The sequence below is a fragment of the Budorcas taxicolor genome, chromosome 1 (assembly GCF_023091745.1).
Source record: "Budorcas taxicolor isolate Tak-1 chromosome 1, Takin1.1, whole genome shotgun sequence".
Classification (NCBI taxonomy): Eukaryota; Metazoa; Chordata; class Mammalia; order Artiodactyla; family Bovidae; genus Budorcas; species Budorcas taxicolor.
Window position 1 is genome coordinate 216579148 of NC_068910.1, and position 20404 is coordinate 216599551.

Consider the following 20404-nt stretch of genomic DNA (forward strand, 5'->3'; position numbering starts at 1 on the left):
AGTTTTATATTTGATTTTTCACAATAAATATTTGAAATCTGTTGTGTATTTAACATTTAAATCATACCTCAATTCAGGTGTTAAATTTTCATCTACAATACTTGATCTGTATTAGATTTCATAAAATTTATAGTTAAAAAAGCAGATTTCAACTCAAGTTGCTCAAAAATACTTAAATGTTTTCAAATAACTGAATTGAGTAAAGATTTTAAAACTCAAACTTAAATTAATTAAAATTTCAGTTCCTCAGTTGCACTTGACACATTTCAAGGGCTCAATAGTCACATGTGGCTAGTGGCTGCCATATTGGATGGTTCAGCCTTCTATACAGTGGGTTTTTAAGAAAATATCCTTGGAACTTTTCCTAAGATGATTGGGAACAATTTTCTAGTCTCATAATAAATGCAGCCAACGCGTCAGAGCAGATGGTGACATTTCCCTACCCACCCCTGACTTCTGCAGGTTAGTTGTAAGTCATGGCCTCTGAACACAATAGTCTACAACCAAAATGTGTAGAAAGACATGTGTGTGGGTATGTCAGCTGCTCCTCACCTGTCTGAGGAAGGGGATTTCCCCAGCATTTAGCGATCCACCTGGGAATGCAGGATTTCCGTGGTTCCAGGCTCCAACTCCCTTGCCCTCACCCTCCAGCCCCTGCCCAATAAGTATGACGGGCCAACAGCCTTCCAGACACGAGCTCCTTTGGGGTCATCTCAGGGAGCCAAAGAATTGTGAACTAACTCTCAGGACAGAGCAGGGCAGGGCTCCAGGAAGGAGGCAGCAGGCCCTTGTTTCTCCTCCTGCAGGAGCAGCTGTGGGACTGACTGTGGTCTTGTGGAAGGGAGGAAGTTTTGGGGCCCTCTGGGCGGTCCTTGGGCTCTCTCCTTTCTCCCTGTCTTGAAGAGGTTGAGTTTCACTGACTGTGCCAGAAGACAGGGGAGCTGCCACCTCCTCCCCTCGAGTTTTGATGCCCTGAGAGCTGCCACACTTACCCTGGGGCCTTCAGGGCCAGGCCAGCCAACAGGCCCAGGCATGCCAGGAACTCCTGGGGGTCCGGGTCTGCCCTTCAAAGACAGAGAATCAAAGTTAGGACTATTGGGCTTGTTCCCCTCCCTCTGAAAACAGATTTGTCTCTGTGGCCTGGTAGGGAGTATGGGCCCAAGTATGGCCCCGGGATGCTCATCCCAACCTCCAAAGACTCATGGCCTGGAAAGCTGTGCCTCTCGGATGGGAGTTCAAGCCCTCAGTATCACATGACGTCAACGAGATTGTTCCATTTAAGAAATGGAAGGTGGTGGGAAGGAGCTCTAAACGTCTCAGTCCTTTGACCATTATCACCCACCCACACATCCCCTGCATTCCAAGGAGGCAACGTAGAAGGGGAGGATGAGGTTTAGGGGAGCAGCGTCAGAGGTTGGTCCCTTTCCCTTGAGGTCTTTCCCCTGCTCAGCGTGCCCACCTCCCAGAGGATGCCTTCCTTGCCGTAAGAACTCACTCCTTCCTGCAACCTGCACATGTGGGTTTGCTGGGGGCTGCCCACCAACTGAGGCACCACCCTTGCTGAAGCCAATAGCCCAGCCCCCTTACATCAAGGTGAGGCAGGACAAATTCTCTGTTGCCATTCCCACTCCAGAGCTCCTCCGCAGCTCAGGCTGAAGCTGGATGTCACCTGGTACCACCCCCCTCCCCGCGTTGGGTTTCCTCCCCTGCCCCAGCTGGGTCTCCCCTCTCCTGGGCTCCTCTGGGGAGAGCTGCTTTAATCATTAATTCACTTGCACATAGCATGGACCACCTCGATCTCTGTGTAGGAAACCCAACAGAGGCCAAGGGGCTGTGGAAGAGTGAGCCCTGCAAGGCAGTGTGGGGGCAGTGAGGTGGGGTCTGCATTGACCTCTGCACCCACTGGCTAATTTTGGTTAGCCTAGCTGGGGATATGGAAGGCCCATCCCTGACCTGGAGATCACGGCGCTGGCGGGCACACTAGCTCCCGCTCCTGCCTGCTTCACCCACGCAGACATCACTAAGCAATCACAGGCCTTGTTCTGAGCGCAGAGAGGATGGCAGAATCCTCCCAAGCCTGGCACTTCAGGCAACCACTAGGCCTTGGCCAGAGTGGTCAGCTGTGTCCTAAAGGGCTGGGACTTTGTCATACAAAGGTTTGTTTGAGGCTTTTATTGATAGTAAAAGTATTTGGATAAAATAACTAATAAAATAGTAATTTATACTTAGAACCATGGGCATCTTTTCTTGGTCTTAAACCCTCTTCTGTATCCCCAAGACCAACAATTTCAGTGCCAGCATCCTCTGACTGCAGTAGGTAATGGTTGGTTGACTCTTTCCTGATGCTAATGACAGTCTTAATAACATGTGTTTGGTTTATTCAGAGTCCCTGCGACCTTAGGTAACTCCCGTTTATTTCAGCTGGGCCCTTAGGCAAAACCGTTCGTTCTTGTCTGACACTTAATTCCAGTTTAATCAAATTGACAGTGAGAGTCATTTGGTGCCACGGGCTGGGGCCTTGGAGGGTTTCTCTGATGGATGGCAGGATGAGGCTGAGGGGAAACCTGGCCAGGCTTGGCAGCTTCCGAAGTCCGAATGCCACCAGGAGCAGGCTGCAGACCCTGACTAAGAAGCGGGCAGAGTGAAGCGGTTGCTTCCGTCATCAGGATGACTCCTGGGGATCGGGGCTGCGGGGGTGTGCAGCTGGTCCCCATCCCCGAGGGCACAGCTGCCGTGTAATTCTGACAGGGTAACGTGGACCATACCTTCCTTCCTGGTCGACCAAGCTCCCCCTGTGGATGGAGAAGACAGGTAAGCAGAGACTGCTTTGGAGGAAAAGTTCTGGAACCTGAGGGCTTGGCAAGGTCTAATGAGCCAGCATGCCCACGAGGCTAGGTGCCCTGGAGGCTCACAGCGTCCCCGCCACGTCTCCGGGCCCCACTGAGACGGACGGATGGGGTCCCACGCCCACAGTCACCACGGAGCCCATCGTCACCCTCTAAGGCAGGATTAGCGCATGCTTCGAAATCTCAACCAGAAAATCCTCAGTGGCGTCCCCAGAAACCAGGCCAGCATTACCCAGGGGAGGTGGGGGTGAAGACAGAGGTGCTTCATACCTTCTCTCCCTTTGGTCCAGTCTTGCCAGGAAGCCCGGGCGGGCCCTACATGATCAAGATAAGAAAAGAACAAAGCCCGCATCAGCCAGAGGCAAGACGGGTGCGGGGGGCCCTGGGTGCCTTCGCTCCTCAGTAGGCAGTTCTCGCTGCAGACTCAGGGGTCCTGGCATGGCGGGAAGGATCCTACGCCCCATCCAGGCCAGGCCCATCCCTCTCCCTGGGACCCCTCTTCTTGCTTTCTCTGGGCTATTTTCAGCATCACTGTTACTGTGGTGCTCACATACCTGCTTTCTGTGATTTTCCTTTTCTCTCTGGAATTCTCAGATGGCCCAAACATCCTGAGCACTTGGCGAAGGCAACTCAAGAGACTTAAGAAGGGCTATTTGCTGAACACAAGATGCTTCACCACCTCTCACTTTTCCACTGCTCTTACCAAGTTTCCCTGGGACCCCGACCAGACAGAATTAGGGTTTGCTCGCAGGAGCAGCTAACACAGAAATTCCTGTGGTGGATCTCTGGGCACCAGGAAGAGCAAAAGCCTTCTGTTTTAAGATGCTAAGAGTGTGGGCAGGTGAAGAGTGCATTTTTGTCCCACTGCCCGCCCAGGGGGTGGGGCTGAGTCCAGCTCGGGGATGCCTGCGCCTGTCGCTCTGAAGCTTGGCACACGCACAGCAGGATGTAGCTTCCTCTTGGTGCACGTGCCTGTGAAACCCTCAGTTGGCCAGCTGTCTGCCAAACTCCCCAGGATAGCAGAGAGGAAATCCACCAAAACCCCCAGGCCACCTCTTCATCCGCAAGATCTGCAGGTGAGCATGCCTTATGTGAACCGTGTCTGAAATAGGATTTCTGTGAAGTTTGTTCAAATGACCCACCCCAGCCAAGGGATTCCAATCCTCTCTGCACATCAGAAACCCCTGGGGGACCTTTTAAAATTCCCCAGGGACACAGGCATCCCAGGGGATTCTAATGGGCAGAAAAGTTGGGGAACCACCGCTTTTGGTTTATTCTTCTGTTTGGCGGGGGTAAGGGAGAGTTTCACTTCCATTCTTTCTTCTTTTCCAAGCCTCAGTAATTTCTCTGTTTTCTTCAAATGGGCTGGAACTATTTATCAGGCCATGATGCTGTCCCTAGCTCAGGGCTTCCCAAACTTTGACATGAGGGTGATTCCCCTGGGGAGTCTTGTTAAGATGCAGGTTCTGATGAGAGGGGGTGGCGTGGGGGGAGGGGAGGCTGAGATTCTGTGCTTCCAGCAAGTTCCCAGGTGCTGGCAGCTGTGGGTCCGAGGCTCCCCCTCTGCGAGGGTACAGGGTCGCCGTATTCCTGGAGCGCAGAGGTGGCTGTGGGATCCCTGGAGCCAGCCACACAGCCTCCCAGGGACCCATGTGGGCTTGCACCAGGTCAGAGAGGCTCCTGTGGGGCCGGAGACCGCGGCCTCAGGGCAGCCGGGACCCCCTTCCCATCCCCTGGGTTCTCTGCAGGTGCAGACCACAGGAGCTGAGAAGATGGAAATCCGCCTGGGAGCTGAGCCTTGGGCACCCACCATGCATCTCTGCAGGCTTCCCAGAGCCTCTGTGGCAGTTCTGGCCAACTGTGGGTCCCAAGTCCTGCTTTCTCCAGTGCATTTAATAAACATTTACGGGGAAGCCCTGGTGGCTCAGAGGTTAAAGCGTTTGCGTGTAAGGTGGGAGACCCGGGTTCAGTCCCTGGGTTGGGAAGATCCTCTGGAGAAGGAAATGGCAACCCACTTCAGTATTCTTGCCTGGAGAATCCTATGGATGGAGGAGCCTGTAGGTTACAGTCCATGGGGTGGCAAAGAGTCAGACACGGCTGAGCTTTCTTTCACTTTCTACTTCCCAGCCAAGGGATTCCAAGCCTCTCTGCACATTACAAGCTCTTGGGACCTTTTAAACTTCCCCAGGAACATGGGCCAGGACTACACCCCAGGTACTGGCGTGGGTGGGCACAAAGCAAGGTGGGCAATGCCCCTGCTCGGAAGAGCTGGTCTGCAAGGAGCCAGACAGGGAATACTTGGGCTTTGCCTCTGATACAGCAATTCTGTCACAACTCAACTCTGCCCTTCAGCACAAGAAGTCGCCGGAGAACAATAAGCTTTAATTACAAAACATGCCAGACTACACCCCTGGCCATAGCTTGCCAACCTCAGGCACAGAGCTTGTATTTTATGGAGGCAGGGAGACCCAAGAGTCTAGGAACAAGAATAAAACTGTAACAACCTGAGAAAACTCAGCAGAGAAGGAAACCTGGCCCCTGGGTGGAGAGCGATGGGGCGGCTTCTGCGATGGAGGGCGGAGGGGCATGTCTGAGGAGGGGTCGCCTGGGTTCTGAGGGACAGAGGAGCAGGTCACGGGGACAGTCAGAGGGAAGGGCGTTCCAAACAGCTGGAGCCACAGGCAAGGCCCAAAGGCCGCCACAGACTTCGGGTGGATGAGGACCCAGGACACACACCGCGGCTGCCCTGAGCGGGCCATGACCTCGTGGGAGACACTTTGCAGGAGATACGGGTCCCCATGCGGGGCTTTGCTCCCAGGGTGAGGAGTGTGTCTTGGTCTTCCTGTGATGGGAAGCCACAGAGAGGTGACAGAATTCCTCTCTCCCGTCCCCACGGCAGGCCCAGACCCCACGTCCTCCTCGACGGACCCCCTCCACCAGGCCAGCCAGAGGGCCCACGAGTCTGAGACAGTCTCTGGAGGGACCCTTTGCCTGCCTAGAAAACCCTTCCACCAGCGTTTGGCCTGCTCCTTACTCTGACCTGAGCTCTGGTGGGGAGGGGTGGGCTGGTTGGGGCCCATGTCTAGGGCTAAAATGAGTTCAGAGAATCATGTTCCCTGTTGCCCCATTTTTCTGCCCTGCATGCAGGCCCCTCTGGGTGGGGTTAACAGTTGCACTTCTGAGCGCACTTTTTCTTCTGACAACTATAACAATAACCACCCCCATCTAGGCAGTAGCTCGCCTGGTCACCTCCCACATCTGGTACTGCAAGGGAAGTTATACCCCCATTGTGCAGATGGGCACACTGAGGCTGGGAAGCAGAACTGGCCAGAGAAGAACCATGTGGTTCCTCCAGGGCAGGAAAACAACCCCAGGGCACCTGAAGAGAGGCAACTCTTCACCAGGGGTAGTGGGCGGGGGAGGGTCCCCGCCCTGAGCAGAGGACTTCAGGGGAAAGGCCCGGGGTGCACTGGCCTGGGGGCCCAGACCTCTGGGGAAGGGCCCAGGGTGCACTGACCTGGGGGCCTGGACCTCAGGGGAAGGGGCTGAGGGTGCACTGACCTGGGGGCCTGGACTTCAGGTGAAGGGCCCGGGGTGCACTGACCTGGGGGCCTGGACTTCAGGTGAAGGGCCCCGGAGGGGACTGACCTGGGGGCCCGGAGGCCCAGATGAGCTGAGTGATCCCTGCGCACACGGGGACTGCGCCGTCTCCAGTTCCAGGACGAGATTCCTCATGTCTGGGGAGAGAAGCTTCAAGACAAGGTGATACAGGTTTTAGGTCTGACCAGGGGTGCAGAAGAAGGGTCAGCCCCGGACACAGACCTGTTCCACAGCCCTGCCCCGAGGCCAGCCATTCCCTGACTCCCCAGTGGGCGTCTCACGAAGGTGACCTCTGACTCCCAGTCTCCTTCCTCTCATCGGCTCTGAGACAAGCCTGGCTTCAATGGATTACAGAAAAAAAGCAACCACTCTGAATGGAGTTAGGAACTCACTCGGGGGCCTTTACCCAGCATCCAGGAGAGCACCATCCAATAGAAGCAAAATGAGTCACTAGTGTGTCGTCTTAAATGTTCTGGTAACCACATAAAGAGGGTAAAAGGGAATAAGTGAAATTAATCTTGATGAGGATTTTATCTTACCCAGTATATCCCCAATATTATCTCAATGTAAAAAAAAAAAAAACTGAGATATTTTGAGTCATTATAAAAGGCATTCAGCGTGTGTTTTATACTCAGCACATCTCAGTTGGAGCTGGCCACGTGGGGCCAGAGGCTAGTGTTTTGGACAGTATGGGTCTAAGAGGTCCTGGAAAGATCCGAGCATGATGAGCCCCTGGAATGCCTTCCAGCTCAGCTTCCCCCATCCTGCTCTTTCCCTGCCTTCCCCTCCCTTTCCCCAGTTCCGTTCCCCCTCTCAGGACTGTTCCTTGTGGATAAGGGTGAAAAAAGGAAATTTGACACGATCAGGGAGAAGACAGAACAAGAGGGGGAAACGCCACGTCTGAGCCGAGGACAGGAGCCCAGAAAGTTAGCAGTTCACCTCAGCGTCTCTGAGGAGACAGGACCCTTGCCCGTCTTCCTGCTGGCCAGCTGAACGGCCCAGCCCCGCTCCTGCTTGAGGTGGGGGGCGTGCAGACAGCCGGCCCCTGAGGACAGCCGCAGGAGGAGCCCCCGCCCGGCGGCGGAGGGGCGCCCCGGACCAACAGTCAGCGGTACTCACCGGGCCCCGGCCCCCTCGGAAGAAGGGTGGCGGGAACAGCGGGGGCGGCGGGGGCGTCAGCAGGCAGCATGCTCGGGGGCCGCCGCGCCTCTTCTGATCCAGGCCAGGCAGGGCTGCTAGGAGGAAACCCCCCGGCTCGTTAGTGTGCGGCCTGCGTCAGGGCCTCTGGGTGCCCACTGTGCCCGGGGAGAGGGGCCGCTCTCACTTGCTGCCCACTGGGCGGGAGCGCCACCCCTGCCTATCCCTGCCAGGGCCCTCCCCGCCTCGCCAGGTAGGCAAGTGGGCACTGCAGCCGCTGGGACCACCAGGAGGCCAGGCTCCTTCTCCAGACGCTGACGGTCACTTTGTAGATGGGACAGAGAACAGACGGTTCAAACAGACCCGCCAGGGGCCCCTTCTCTCAGCTGGGGAGAAGGTAGGCTCTGCTCACACCCTTGACACGTGCCTGCAAGGAACATTTTCGTGGGGGAGGCAGTGCCCCGGGGCCAAGATGTCAAGCATCCGTTTGACTCCAGACTCTACACAGACATTCAGGTCACCCGAGCTCACAGGAGAGCTACCGGCTAAAGTCTTCAGACACAGGAGTGAGATGACGAGGGGGCCCTGGATCCTTGCAGCTTCACGGTCAGGCATGCAACGTTAGCACACGTTCAGTGCTGAGGTAGTCCTGGCAGAAAGGACACAGATCCCCGGGGATTCCTGCAGCACCCGGGTGGAGATCCCGAACTCCCCAGCCTCCAGGAGCCCCTTCAGCTCCTGTGCAGTCTCTACCCTGCTCCCTGCCCACCGCCCTGGCTCCCAGCCTGGGGGAGTCCTTGTGGCTGTATTTGAGCCTCAAATGAACGTCAGCTCTTGTGTGCTGCTTTGGCTCGACATCGCGTCTGTGACGGGTATCCTGATCGCTGCTTGTCATCGTCACGCTGCTGAACAGAGTCCCCCTGTGGGACACGACCACAACCCTCTTATCCATCCTGCTACCCCTGAACACTGGGTCAACACGGCTACATGCCTGCCAGACCGGCTAAACTGAGAAGGCCAGAACGTAACATTTGTCGGCAAGGGTGTGGGACAACCAGAATTCTCTCATTGGCTGGTGGGAGAGAAAATGCCCTCAACTGGAAAACTCGCCGCATCGTCTCCTAAAGCCGAATGCAGCCACGTCCGATGGCTCGGCAACTCTTATGCCTGTGTGTTCACCCATGGAAAAGACGTGTGTTCACCCAAACACACGCCCTACTCGAACATTGCCCAGAGCTGTTGATTTTCCAGCGCCCCGTCCTGGTCTCGTGACGGTATCTCTTCGTCCACCCCTTCTCCGAATCTCTGACCTCACAGAACATGGGTGGGTTGCTTGTCACACCCCTCTCTGCCCTGAAACCAGTTTTCAGACTTGTCTCCCAGGGAGAGTGCTTGTCTTTCCTGTCCACCCTGTGATCTGAGGCCTGACCCGACCTCAGGCCGGCAGCGGGAGCTTCCCAGAAGGCACGCAGTGTGGGCTGCCTGTCTCAGCTCCAGCACCCCGGGAATCACTGCTCACACCTACACCCTTGAACCCGGCGGAGGAGCAGCCCGCTGTCTGGACCAGTGGTCCTCAGTCCCCTCAGACGCAAGGGCCCATTGGTAAGAAGTATCTTTAAAGACCCCTTTGTTATCCAAAAATAAAATTCAAAAATAAGGCAACATACCTGTGCCATTTAAAAATCAATGTAACGCTCTGAATGTAACATAAAAGAGAGCTCTCAGAAAAGTGGTTTGTGATATAACAATGCATGTTTTGATATGCATATTTTGTTGAGCACTAGCATGTCAGAAAACTCGATGACCTAGTTAGATGCTCGTGCCTGCGTGTGAAACCACACTGAGCGCAAAGTCTACTAACATAAGGTGCGGTATCTGCACCGCAAATGCTTCAAGTGAGGTGCCCACTGTGAGATGTGATTTTTCTCAAATGAGGAAAAATACTGCGTAAAATCCCAACCAAACAAAGCGCAGTCGCTACTCAGCACTTATCTGAGAAAACTCAGTTTCATACTATAGCAGTTCAACAAATATTGATGTGAAAGAGCATTAGCTCCTAGGATGAGATAATTATGAAAGGTATGCATCTTCCATTTGACATTTCACAGTCATGTGGGGCGTGGGACACGCATGATGCTGTCCCACTGCAGGAAACCCCTCAGCTCAGCTGTTGTGACAACTGAAAATGAAAATTCCTAACAAGGCCCCATGAAACGTTCCCTGAAATAAATTGTGCCAGTGATTTCTTTGGTCAGTCTCCCAAGGCAATAGAAATAAAAGCAAAAATGAACAAATGAGACTTAACCAAACTAATAAGCTTTGGCGCAGCGAAGGACACCATACACAAAACAAAGACAACCTGCAGAATGGGAGAAAATATTTGCAAATGATGCGACCAACAGGGATTAATCTCCAAAATATACAAGCAGCTCATACAACTCAATAACAAAAAACAAACAACCCAATCAAAAAATGGACGGAAGACCTAAACAGACATTTCTCCAAAGAAGACATCCAGATGGCCAATAGGCACGGGAAAAGATGCTGAACATCACTAGTTGCTAGAGAATGCAAATCAAAACTGCAGTGAGGTATCACTTCACACCAGTCAGAATGACCACCATAAAAACGTATACAAGTAATAAATGCCGGAGGGGGTGTGGGGAAAAGGGAACACTACTACCCTGTTAGTGGGGTAAATGAGTGCAGTCATGGAGAACAGTACGGAGGCTCCTTAAAGAAGTGAAAATAGAACTACTATGTGACCTGGCAATCCTACTCTTGGGCATATATCCAGAGAAAACTCTGATTCAAAGAGATACATGTACCCCAGTGTCACTTTCACGCATTGGAGAAGGAAATGGCAACCTACTCCAGTGTTCTTGCCTGGAGAGTCCCAGGGATGGCAGAGCCTTGGTGGGCTTCCGTCTGTGGAGTTGCACAGAGTCGGACACGACTGAAGCGACACAGCAGCAGCAGCAGCAGCAGTGTTCGTAGTGGCCAATGTGTTTAGTGGCATAGTGTTTACAATGGCCAAGACATGGAAGTGACCTAAACGTCCATCGACTGAGGAGTGGATAAAGACAGGATTTGAACTCTGGTCCCAGAGTCCTTTCTGCTAATCTGGACTGACTGTGGGTGCAAATGGAGGTCCTGTGGTGTATTTATACAATGGAATATTAGCCCTAAAAGAGAATGAAATGACGCCATTTGCAGCAGCACAAATGGCCCTAGAGAATGTCATATTAAGTGAATTAAGTCAGAGAAAGACAAATATCATATAATACTATTTATGAAGTGAAAGTGAGAGTCACTTGCTTGTGTCAGACTCTTTGCGACCCCATGGACTATACAGTCCATGGAATTCTCCAGGCCAGAATACTGGAGGGGGTAGCCTTTCTCTTCTCCAGGGATATTCCCAACACAGACATCAAACCCAGGTCTCCCACATTGCAGGCAGGTTCTTTACCAGCTTAGCCACAAGGGAAGCCCAATATTACTTATAATATTATATGTGGAATCTAAAAAATGAAACAAATGAACTTATTTATTAATACAAAACAGACTCAGAGAAAACAAATTTATGGTTACCAAACAAGAAAGGGAGAAGGATAAATTAGGAGTCTAGAATTAGAAAAACTGTACAGAAATGTCTTAATGACCCAGATAACCACGATGGTGTGGTCACTCACCTAGAGTCAGACATCCTGGAGTGTGAAGTCAAGAGGGCCTTAGGAAGTATCACTATGAACAAAGCTAGTGGAGGTGATGGAATTCCAGTTGAGTTGTTTCAAATTCTGAAAGATGATGCTGTGAAAGTGCTGCACTCAATATGCCAGCAAATTTGGAAAACTCAGCAGTGGCCACAGGACTGAAAATGGCCAGTTTTCATTCTGATATCAAAGAAGGGTAATGCCAAAGAATGCTTGAACTACCACACAATCACACTCATTTCACATGCTAACAAGGCAATGCTCAAAATCCTTCAAGCGAGGCTTCAATAGCACGTGAACCCGGAACCTCCAGATGTACAAGATGGATTTAGAAAAAGCAGAGGAACCAGAGATCAAATTGCCAATATCCACTAGATCATAGAAAAAGCAAGTGAATTCCAGAAAAACATCTATTTCTGCTTTATTGACTATTCCAAAGCCTTTGACTATGTGGCTCACAATAAACTGTGGAAAATTCTTCAAAAGATAGGAATATCAGACCACCTTACCTACCTCCTGAGAAACCTGTATGTAGGTCAAGAAACGACAGTTAGAACCAGACATGGAAAAATGGACTAGATCAAAACTGGGAAAGGAGTATGTCAAGGCTGTATATTGTCACCCTGCTTATTTACCTTCTATGCAGAGTACATCATGAGAAACTCTGGGCTGGAAGAAGCACAAGCTGGAATCAAGATTGCCGGGAGAAATATCAATAACCTCAGATATGCAGATGACACCACGCTTATGGCAGAAAGTGAAGAGGATATAGAGCCTCTTGATGAAAGTGAAAGGAGAGTGAAAAGCTGGCTTAAGACTCGACATTCAAAAAGTTAAGATAATGGCATCCAGTCCCATCACTTCATGGCAAATAGATGGGTAAAAAACAGAAACAGTGACAGACTTTATTTTCTTGGGCTCCAAAATCACTATGGTGACTGCAGCCATGAAATTCAAGACGCTTGCTCCTTGGAAGAAAAGCTATGACAAACCTACAGAGCATATTTAAAAGCAGAAAGATTACTTTTCCAGCAAAGATCTGTGTAGTCAAAGCTCTGGTTTTTACAGTAGTCATGTATGGATGTGAGAGTTGGACTAAAAGACAGCTGAGCACTGAAGAACTGACACTTTTGAACTGTGGTGTTGGAGAAGACTCCTGAGAGTCCCACAGGCATCTCGCAAGAGGGGGCGAGGAAGGATTTATTCTAGGAGTGGGGCTTTGCTACATGATGCTGGGGGGCCGCCTATGGGGAAGCCCAGTCTGCCGTGGCTCTGGACTGACAGCCGCAGCCTCTCCTTTGCCCTCGCCCGGCCTCGGTGGACGGCCAGGGCTGAGCTCTGGTTGTCCGCGTGGCCTCTCCCAGCCAGGGGCACCTGCAGGCAGCTCACGAAGGAGCATTGCTCATCACTCCTGTCTCCAGATCGTCCAGGCCCCGGGGCCTCTGCAGCCCGCACCCTGCGTGGCCCCCACCCCAGTGGAAGACCCTGGCTCCGTCAGAGCCCCACCCCAGGCCTCCCCCTGGACGCGGGCACTCCCCTAGCAAACACACTGTGGCTGCTGCTCCTCCTGTTAACACTTCTGCAGGGGCTGCCCCCGGCCCTACCCCTAGACCCCCTTCATTTTCAGCAGGTGAGGACCATCTATTTCTGCCTGCCCCCCGCACCCCACCCCCAGCTCCCTGGAGAAGTTTGTTTTTAGCACCATCTAGTTTATTTCCAGCTCATTCCAGCTCAGAATATTTCCATCAGGTGGACGTGTTTGGGAACAGCTTCCCACTCCCCCCCGCCACCCTCCCCTCCCAGTCACTAAGACAGGACTTCACACGTCTATTTTGGGGTCATGTGAGTGGCCTGCGGGTCTCTTTGGACAAGGCTGCCTCCATGGAATCGTGTCTGAGCTCAGGTCCAGCCTGGAAAGCCCCAGAGGCTCTGTTGTAATGGAAAACATCGCGCGCGCGTGTGTGTGTGTGTGCATGTGTGTGTGTGTGTGCGCGCGCATGGGGCCTGCAGAAACCTTGGTGCTCCACAAGGCTTAGCCCTGTGTGTATGTGTGTGTCTGTGTCTGTGTGTGTGTGCATGGGGCCTACAGAAACCTTGGTGCTCCACAAGGCTTAGCCCTGTGTGTGTGTGTGTGTGTGTGTGTGTGTGCATGGGGCTTGCAGAAACCTGTGTGCTCAACCAGGCTTAGCTCCAGGAATGCCAACCTCCAGGGAATCTCGGGAGTGCCCACCTTGACGCGTAGACACCGGAGTTCCACTGTGTGTGGCTCAGCTGTGCCAAATCCTGGGTGGGGACAGTCCTGGGTGTGACACAGGCTTTTGCAAACTTTGAGGGGTGTTTCCCTTTGCTGTTGTTGATGCCATCTTTGCCCTTTGAACAAAATACTTCCTTGAGTCTTGGAAAGTAATCCACTCAGACCTACGCTTGGAAACTCAGGGACTTGGATCACAGTGTGAATCCAGGCACAAGGGGCCATGGGGCCTGGTGCGACTCCCCACTGCCACCTGAGACTCAGTTTCCCCAACTGCACCACATGGGATTTGGCCCAAACCCCCTCCAGAGTGCTTTCTCACCCATGGTGAACCCCAGCATCACCACCATCTGGGCCATCTGGGTCTCACTCACTAGACCAGCCCATCCGCAGGGCACTAGAGATGGCTTCCTCTGTTTCCGCCTCCTTGTTTTGCATCAAGTGGCACGGGAAAGAAGTGACCAAACTTTCTCCCTTTGCAGGTTGGGGAAATTGTAGGTGCAGCCACATGCTACCTGCAGCTGCTGGTGCTCAGCCTGCTCCTCCTGCCCCTCTGCGGCTCATCTGCCTGGTGGAACGTGCACTCACAGGAGCCGAGGCATGGAGAGCGGAAGGCACACATTCACAGCACCCCTAGGGCTTCTGCCCTTGAGTCGGAAGGCTCAGTGGCAGCCCCGTTCTCCCAGCCTGCCTGCCTGCCAGCTGCCTGCTTTCCCCTGATGCACGGATTCCAGACCAGACTGCACCCCGCAGCTTGGCTTCAACCCCACTCACATCACATGCGCCTTGAGACACCAATTCTGACCCTAGGTTTTGAAGACATTTGCACTTCTCTGAAAGACCACGTTAAAGTCATGGGATGGCAGCGAGCCACAGGACCTGGCCTGGAGAGGGCTGGAGAACCTCTCTGCCACCCATGCCCGGGTGGCCCCGGACCACAGGGTACCATGCTGCTTCAGAGCCAAGGGGGCAGCTGCCAGCCTGCCACCCAGGGTCACTGGAGGGGCACACACAATCGTGGGAGCCAAGATCGCATGAACTCCAACATCAAACTCCTTTACACAGCAATTCCGACACCAGTGGAGGACTTGGAGATTTAAAGGCTGCTGGAAGTTCCCCAGAACTACTTGGCTTTCCAAGAGTCTCTTTTTTTTTTTTTTCCAAAGCAACACGCAACACACACACACACACACACACACAACTCACCCAAACAGCAAGCCGAGTAACAGAGCAGTCCTGAAACAGTGAGCAGATGAGCGAGGCTGAGGGGTGGGCCGGTCATCGCGGGCAGGGCCCAGGCGCACTGGCAGCGGGCACCCTCTGGAGGCCGGCTGAGAGTCGTCACGCCCCCAGCTCTGCCAGCACCTGCCCTGCTGGGCATCTGGTGGGGGGGAGCTGGCCAATCCCTGCCTCTGCCCCGGAGGCCAGGGGTCTGGAGGCCAGTCCTGAGCTCCCGGGAACAGGAAGAGGGAGGCAGGGTTCTCGCCTCTCAGGAGCATGCACTGGGCAGTTGGGGGGTGGGGTGGTGGCTTGGGAGAGAAAGAGCATCCTGAGAGCACCAGGGGAGGAAGTGGAGTTGGGAGCCCGGGATACTGACGCCCCTGCAGCAGACAGGAGGCAGAGGGTCAGCCGTCGAACAGGCTGCTCTTGATTCTGGCAAGCCTGACAGGGCTGGGCTCACTGCCACCCCCTCCATGAGGGGACGGGGTGGGGCAGTCTGCCCGCCTCCACTCCAGGGAAGCTCTTTGGTCTTTGTTGCTCCACCATGTCTGTGCCAAAGTGCTGCCAACAGAGCTAATCGTAATTTTAAAATATGTATATTTTTTCGAAGAGCCGACAGAGCAAACTGTTTCTTGGTGAAGCTTTCCTGTAAGATGATTAAGTGATATATACCAGATACGTGTGGAAATCTGACACTTGATAGGCACCCAGTGCACAAACATGTGCACACACACACGCACACACGATATTCTAGATCACAGAAGCAGTAAGCACGGTTTAAATCAACTTAGTGAAGACCATGAGCTACAGCTGCTGCTGCTGCTGCTGCTGCTGCTGCTAAGTCGCTTCAGTCGTGTCTGACTCTGTGCGACCCCATAGACGGCAGCCCACCAGGCTCCCCCATCCCTGGGATTCTCCAGGCAAGAACACTGGATTGGGTTGCCACTTCCTTCTCTAATGCATGAAAGGGAAAAGTGAAAGTGAAGTCGTGTCTGACTCTTAGTGACCCCATGGATTGCAGCCCACCAGGCTCCTCCGTCCACGGGATTTTCCAGGCAAGAGGACTGGAGTGGGGTGCCGTTGCCTTCTCCATGAGCTATAGCAGGAGTCGGCACAGTTTGTCTGGAAAGGGCCGGAGAGGAAGTGTTTTAGGCTCCATGGGCAGCCTCTGCTGCACTGCACCCCCGCCATCATGCGTGAAAACAGCACAGACATCACAGGCAGCGGGCATGTGGCCACGCTGCCCTGGAACGTTATTCACAAAAGTAGGAGGCAAGCTGGCCTTGGCTCCGAGGCTGTAGTTTGCCGACCACTGAGCTACACCCATCAAAAGAAAGGATACTTCTTGTGTTTGTCCATTCATTCATCGACTGTTTCATTCATTCAGGAACACACAGAGGATGAGTGCCAAATGCCTGCCAGACACACTGACGGGACACAGTCCGTGCCTTCAGTACATGTCATGAGCCTTTGTGGAAAGAGTCAAGCCCTGGAGCCAGGCAAACCTGGGCTGGGGCCCTGCTTTTGCCTCTGTCTGAACTTCAGGAAGTTTTTATTCACTCTCTCAGAGCCTTAGCTTACTTCTCTGTTGAGAGGGTAGGAAGTGAACCTAGTTCATTTGTTGTGAGGATAAGAGCAAGGCTTATGGAGTTCCTGTGGAATAGGGACTCTTTCGTCGATATTTTCATAGTTAACTATGAAAATATGAGGTGGAAAATTAAAAGCAGTTGACATGGGGCTCCTTCCATCCTAGGAGGAAGTGATGCATGCCAGCTGGGTCAAGGGATGCAAGAGAGAAATCAAGGAAAGCTTCCTGGAAGAGGTGGCATTTGAGCTGAGCTTTGAAATTGGAGAAGATCTGCTGGTACCATGATGGGAAGAGCTAGGGAGGAGAGGGCTCTCTTCGTCTCTGGTGCATTTCTCTCTGTTGGCAGAAACATCAGGATATTCTGTACAGAGGGCTGTGGCAGAAAGGTCATCTACGCCCCCTTTATCCAGATTTCCTGGAGCTGGGTTATGTTACTGCAGCTCTTCAGTTTTTCAAACCTCATTTCAAACACCCTCAGAGACAGAAGTTTTGCCAATTTAAGTATCCGAAGCATTTAGTTTTTACCATTCCACGTCAAACTTGTCCAGAATTTTATACAAGGAAACCGCTCAGCTATACTGTTTTATTATTGTCAAAACAAAGGTGACTGCCCCGAGGATCACCGAGGTCCTGTCCAGCCCTGCTGGTGTCCACATCTCTGCTCTGGACCTAATGTCTCAGGCTCCCCAGGGTCTCTTTCTGTCTCTTTGCTGCCTCAGCCCCACACCCTCTGTCTCCTATCTCTCAGACTTTGTCTCACTCTCTCTGTCTCTCCAGGCACTAACAGTTGAATTTCCTTGAATCAAATGGCCTGGAGGTGTGCTCATTACCTGGCTGCCCCTCAGTCAGGTGTGCCATCCTGGGAGGAGGGTCCTGGTCTCCAGCCCTGGTGTGACAGTAACGTGGGGCGTGGCTTTGGACAACTCCCTTCTGTGCTCAGGGTTGGTCTTCCCACGTGTAAGTTCAGTTCAGTTCAGTCGCTCAGTCATGTCTGACTCTTTGCGACCCCATGAAGCACAGCACGCCAGGCCTCCCTGTCCATCACCATCTCCCGGAGTTCACTCAGACTCACGTCCATCGAGTCCGTGATGCCATCCAGCCATCTCATCCTCGGTCGTCCCCTTCTCCTCCTGCCCCTAATCCCTCCCTGCATCAGAGTCTTTTCCAATGAGTCAGCTCTTCGCATGAGGTAGCCAAAGTACTGGAGCTTCAGCTTTAGCATCATTCCCTCCAAAGAAATCCCAGGGCTGATCTCCTTCAGAATGGACTGGTTGGATCTCCTTGCAGTCCAAGGAACTCTCAAGAGTCTTCTCCAACACCACAGTTCAAAAGCATCAATTCTTCGGCACTCAGCCTTCTTCACAGTCCAACTCTCACATCCATACATGACCACAGGAAAAACCAAAGCCTTGACTAGATGAACCTTAGTCGGCAAAGTAATGTTTCTGCTTTTGAATATACTATCTAGGTTGGTCATAACTTTTCTTCCAAGGAGTAAGCGTCTTTTAATTTCATGGCTGCAGTCACCATCTGCAGTGATTTTGGAGCCCAAAAAAGTGTAAAATGGAGTGAAACAGGAGGGAAGGGGGCAGAGCACACCTTTAAAAGAATGGCATAGCCCGAGGACACGACATTCCATTTGATTAGATCCACATGGGTCCAAGATGGCAGAAGATTTGACTTCCAGTAGACCTTGACCCTCAGTACACACTCACTGTAACGTATCTGAAAGCTAAGTGACTCACCTAGAGGCACCAAGACATTTCTGAGGCCAACCACCAAAGACCAACGAGTGGGTGGTGGCCCAGTTCCTGGAAATCCTCACCCTTCCCCTGAAATAGGTGGAATAATCCTCCCACTCAGTAGCCTATGAATTACCCAGCTCATGAAAACTGTCATATTTTGAGCCACTCTTTTTCTCTGGGTTGGCCCACGCTGTGGAGTGTGTTTCTCTCTAAATAGATCTACTTCTTACCTATCACTTTGTCTCTCATTGAATTCTTTCTTCGATGAGAAAGAACCTGAGCTCCATTACATGCTGAAACCAGGTATGCAATCTCAGCTGGAAGACAGTGTGGGTTCTGGCCGGGTTTGAGTCCTGGCCCATGGGTTCGAGTCACAGTCTGTTTAATGGTTTCAGGAGCATTGGACCAGAGGTGGTCTAAGCCTGTTCCAGCCCCAGCTTCTCCCAGGGGAGGCAAATCCCAAGACACAAACGGCCCTCCATGAGGGCCCAGGGCCAGGGCGGAGGGCCACGTTCCTCTCCTCTCCCCTGGAAAGCAGTTCTTGCCCTCAAGGCAGCCAGCCTTTGCCTCAGCCTTTCACCGGCCCAAGCACCAGCCCACTCAGCAGAGTTGCCTGCAAAATCTAATTCATAATAAAAGTTTCCAGGGCCTTCCTGCAGCTGGTGTCAGCAGGTGCCATCTTCACAGTCGTTTGTCTTAATTTCAGCTCTGGGATTTATCAGCCGGGCCAGAAGACCCTTCTGGAATACTGCCGCCTCGGGCACCAGCCCAGTGCGCCTGTCCCCACTGTGGCACGCACAGGCCTGCTTCCTGCTGAGCCCACCAGAGCGGGGTCTGCCATGCGTCTCCCCACCCCCCACCCCTGCATGACTCCCACCCTTGCTGCCCAGAGAGACTGTGCAGCCTGGCTAACTTGGCACCCTTCCCAAGGACCCAGGCGCCCAAAAGAGGCCGGAGGGCCTGGGTTCTCCCTTCTCACCGCCTGACATGCTCACCTTGACCAAACTTTGGTCAGGCTCTGAACCGGGCCCCCCACCCTGGGCTTCCTTGTCAGCCTGCTGAGTCCTGTTTTTGCAAGAATTGTCTAAGTCAGTTTTGAGAGACTCCCCACCCTTGACATTTTCTCACCCTTAACATCTGATCAAATTCCTCATCTCCACCCCCATACCCTTGATATCTCATCACGTGGCCTGCCTTTGGCAAGAATGTTCTTAAGTGGCTTTAGATGGATCCCCTACCCTTGGGATCTCTTGGTAATTTTCCACATACCAACCTCCCAACCTGCTCTTCGACTACAAATCATCACATTAAACAATTCCTGTTTAATTCGGAATTGAACCCACTCTCTCTTCTCTTGGGCTTCCCTGGGGGCTCAGCTGATAAAGACTCTGCCTGCAATACAGGAGACCTGGGTTTGATCCTTGGGGTGCAAAGATCCCCTGGGGAAGGGAATGGCAACCCACCACAGTATTCTTGGGATTCCCTGGGGGCTCAGCTGATAAAGAATCCACCTGCAATATGGGAGACCTGGGTTTGATCGCTGGGTCGGAAAGATCCCCTGGAGAAGGGGATGGCAGCCCACTCCAGTATTCTTGCCTGGAGAATCCCATGGACAGAGGATCCTGGAGGTCGCAAAGAGTTGGACACGACTGAGTGACTAACACACTACTGTGTGCCAAGCCTTTGCTGTGCCACTAGGATGGAGGGACAGACATGCCCACAGCCTGGCCTCTGGAGGGCAGAGGGCTTTCATCTCCTCTGCTAGCTCCAACGGCTGGTACCAATTTCCTGGGACGCTGTGTTAAGAAGGACTCTGAGGAAAGAGGGCTTCCCTGAGATGGGAAGAGGGAGCATCTCGGCTGAGGCCGGCTGGGCCTCCTTCAGCAAAAGCTCTCCTCACGGAACAGTGACAACACCAGAGTCAGCACGTCCCACACTTTATGACACTGAGTCCCCAGGGGACAATCATCTCCGATTTACAAAGGAGGAGCGCTGTGTCTGCCCGCATCACCAGACTCGTCTCCAGACGAGCCGCAAGACCTGAGGAGGCACCTGAAGACACACACAGCCTGATCTTGAAGACGTCGGTTGAATCCAGGTGCCTGACCCTGGAGACTTCTGGACGTCTGGAGACCAGCATCAAGTGCCGACCCCGCTCCACACCCCCACGTGCAGGGGAGAACCAGCAGGGAGCCTCAGAGAAGTGCAGTGTGTCCTAGCCAGGCGGGCTTGGGGGCACGCACACCCAGTCCCCGGTCTCTCTAACCAAACCTCACGATCACTCATCTTCAGGTTCTGGTTTT

The 20404-nt window shown here is 53.0% G+C and overlaps 1 protein-coding gene across 4 annotated transcripts in view; it reads right to left on the minus strand.

Moving 5' to 3' along the window:
- The window catches only part of COLQ (collagen like tail subunit of asymmetric acetylcholinesterase), a 63556-nt gene that overhangs the window by 25830 nt on the left and 17322 nt on the right, over positions 1 to 20404 (minus strand). For 2 of the 4 annotated variants that reach the window (XM_052635474.1, XM_052635465.1), the window contains exons 2-6: positions 7566 to 7681; positions 6495 to 6596; positions 3117 to 3161; positions 2766 to 2792; positions 993 to 1064 (exon numbers count right to left, since the gene is read on the minus strand). In XM_052635474.1, the coding sequence (XP_052491434.1) occupies positions 993 to 1064; positions 2766 to 2792; positions 3117 to 3161; positions 6495 to 6596; positions 7566 to 7681 (362 nt within the window). Of the gene's footprint in view, positions 1 to 992; positions 1065 to 2765; positions 2793 to 3116; positions 3162 to 5350; positions 5536 to 6494; positions 6597 to 7565; positions 7682 to 14753; positions 14830 to 20404 lie in introns of those variants that run through there. The other 2 variants (XM_052635481.1, XM_052635490.1) reach the window with 2 other exon arrangements.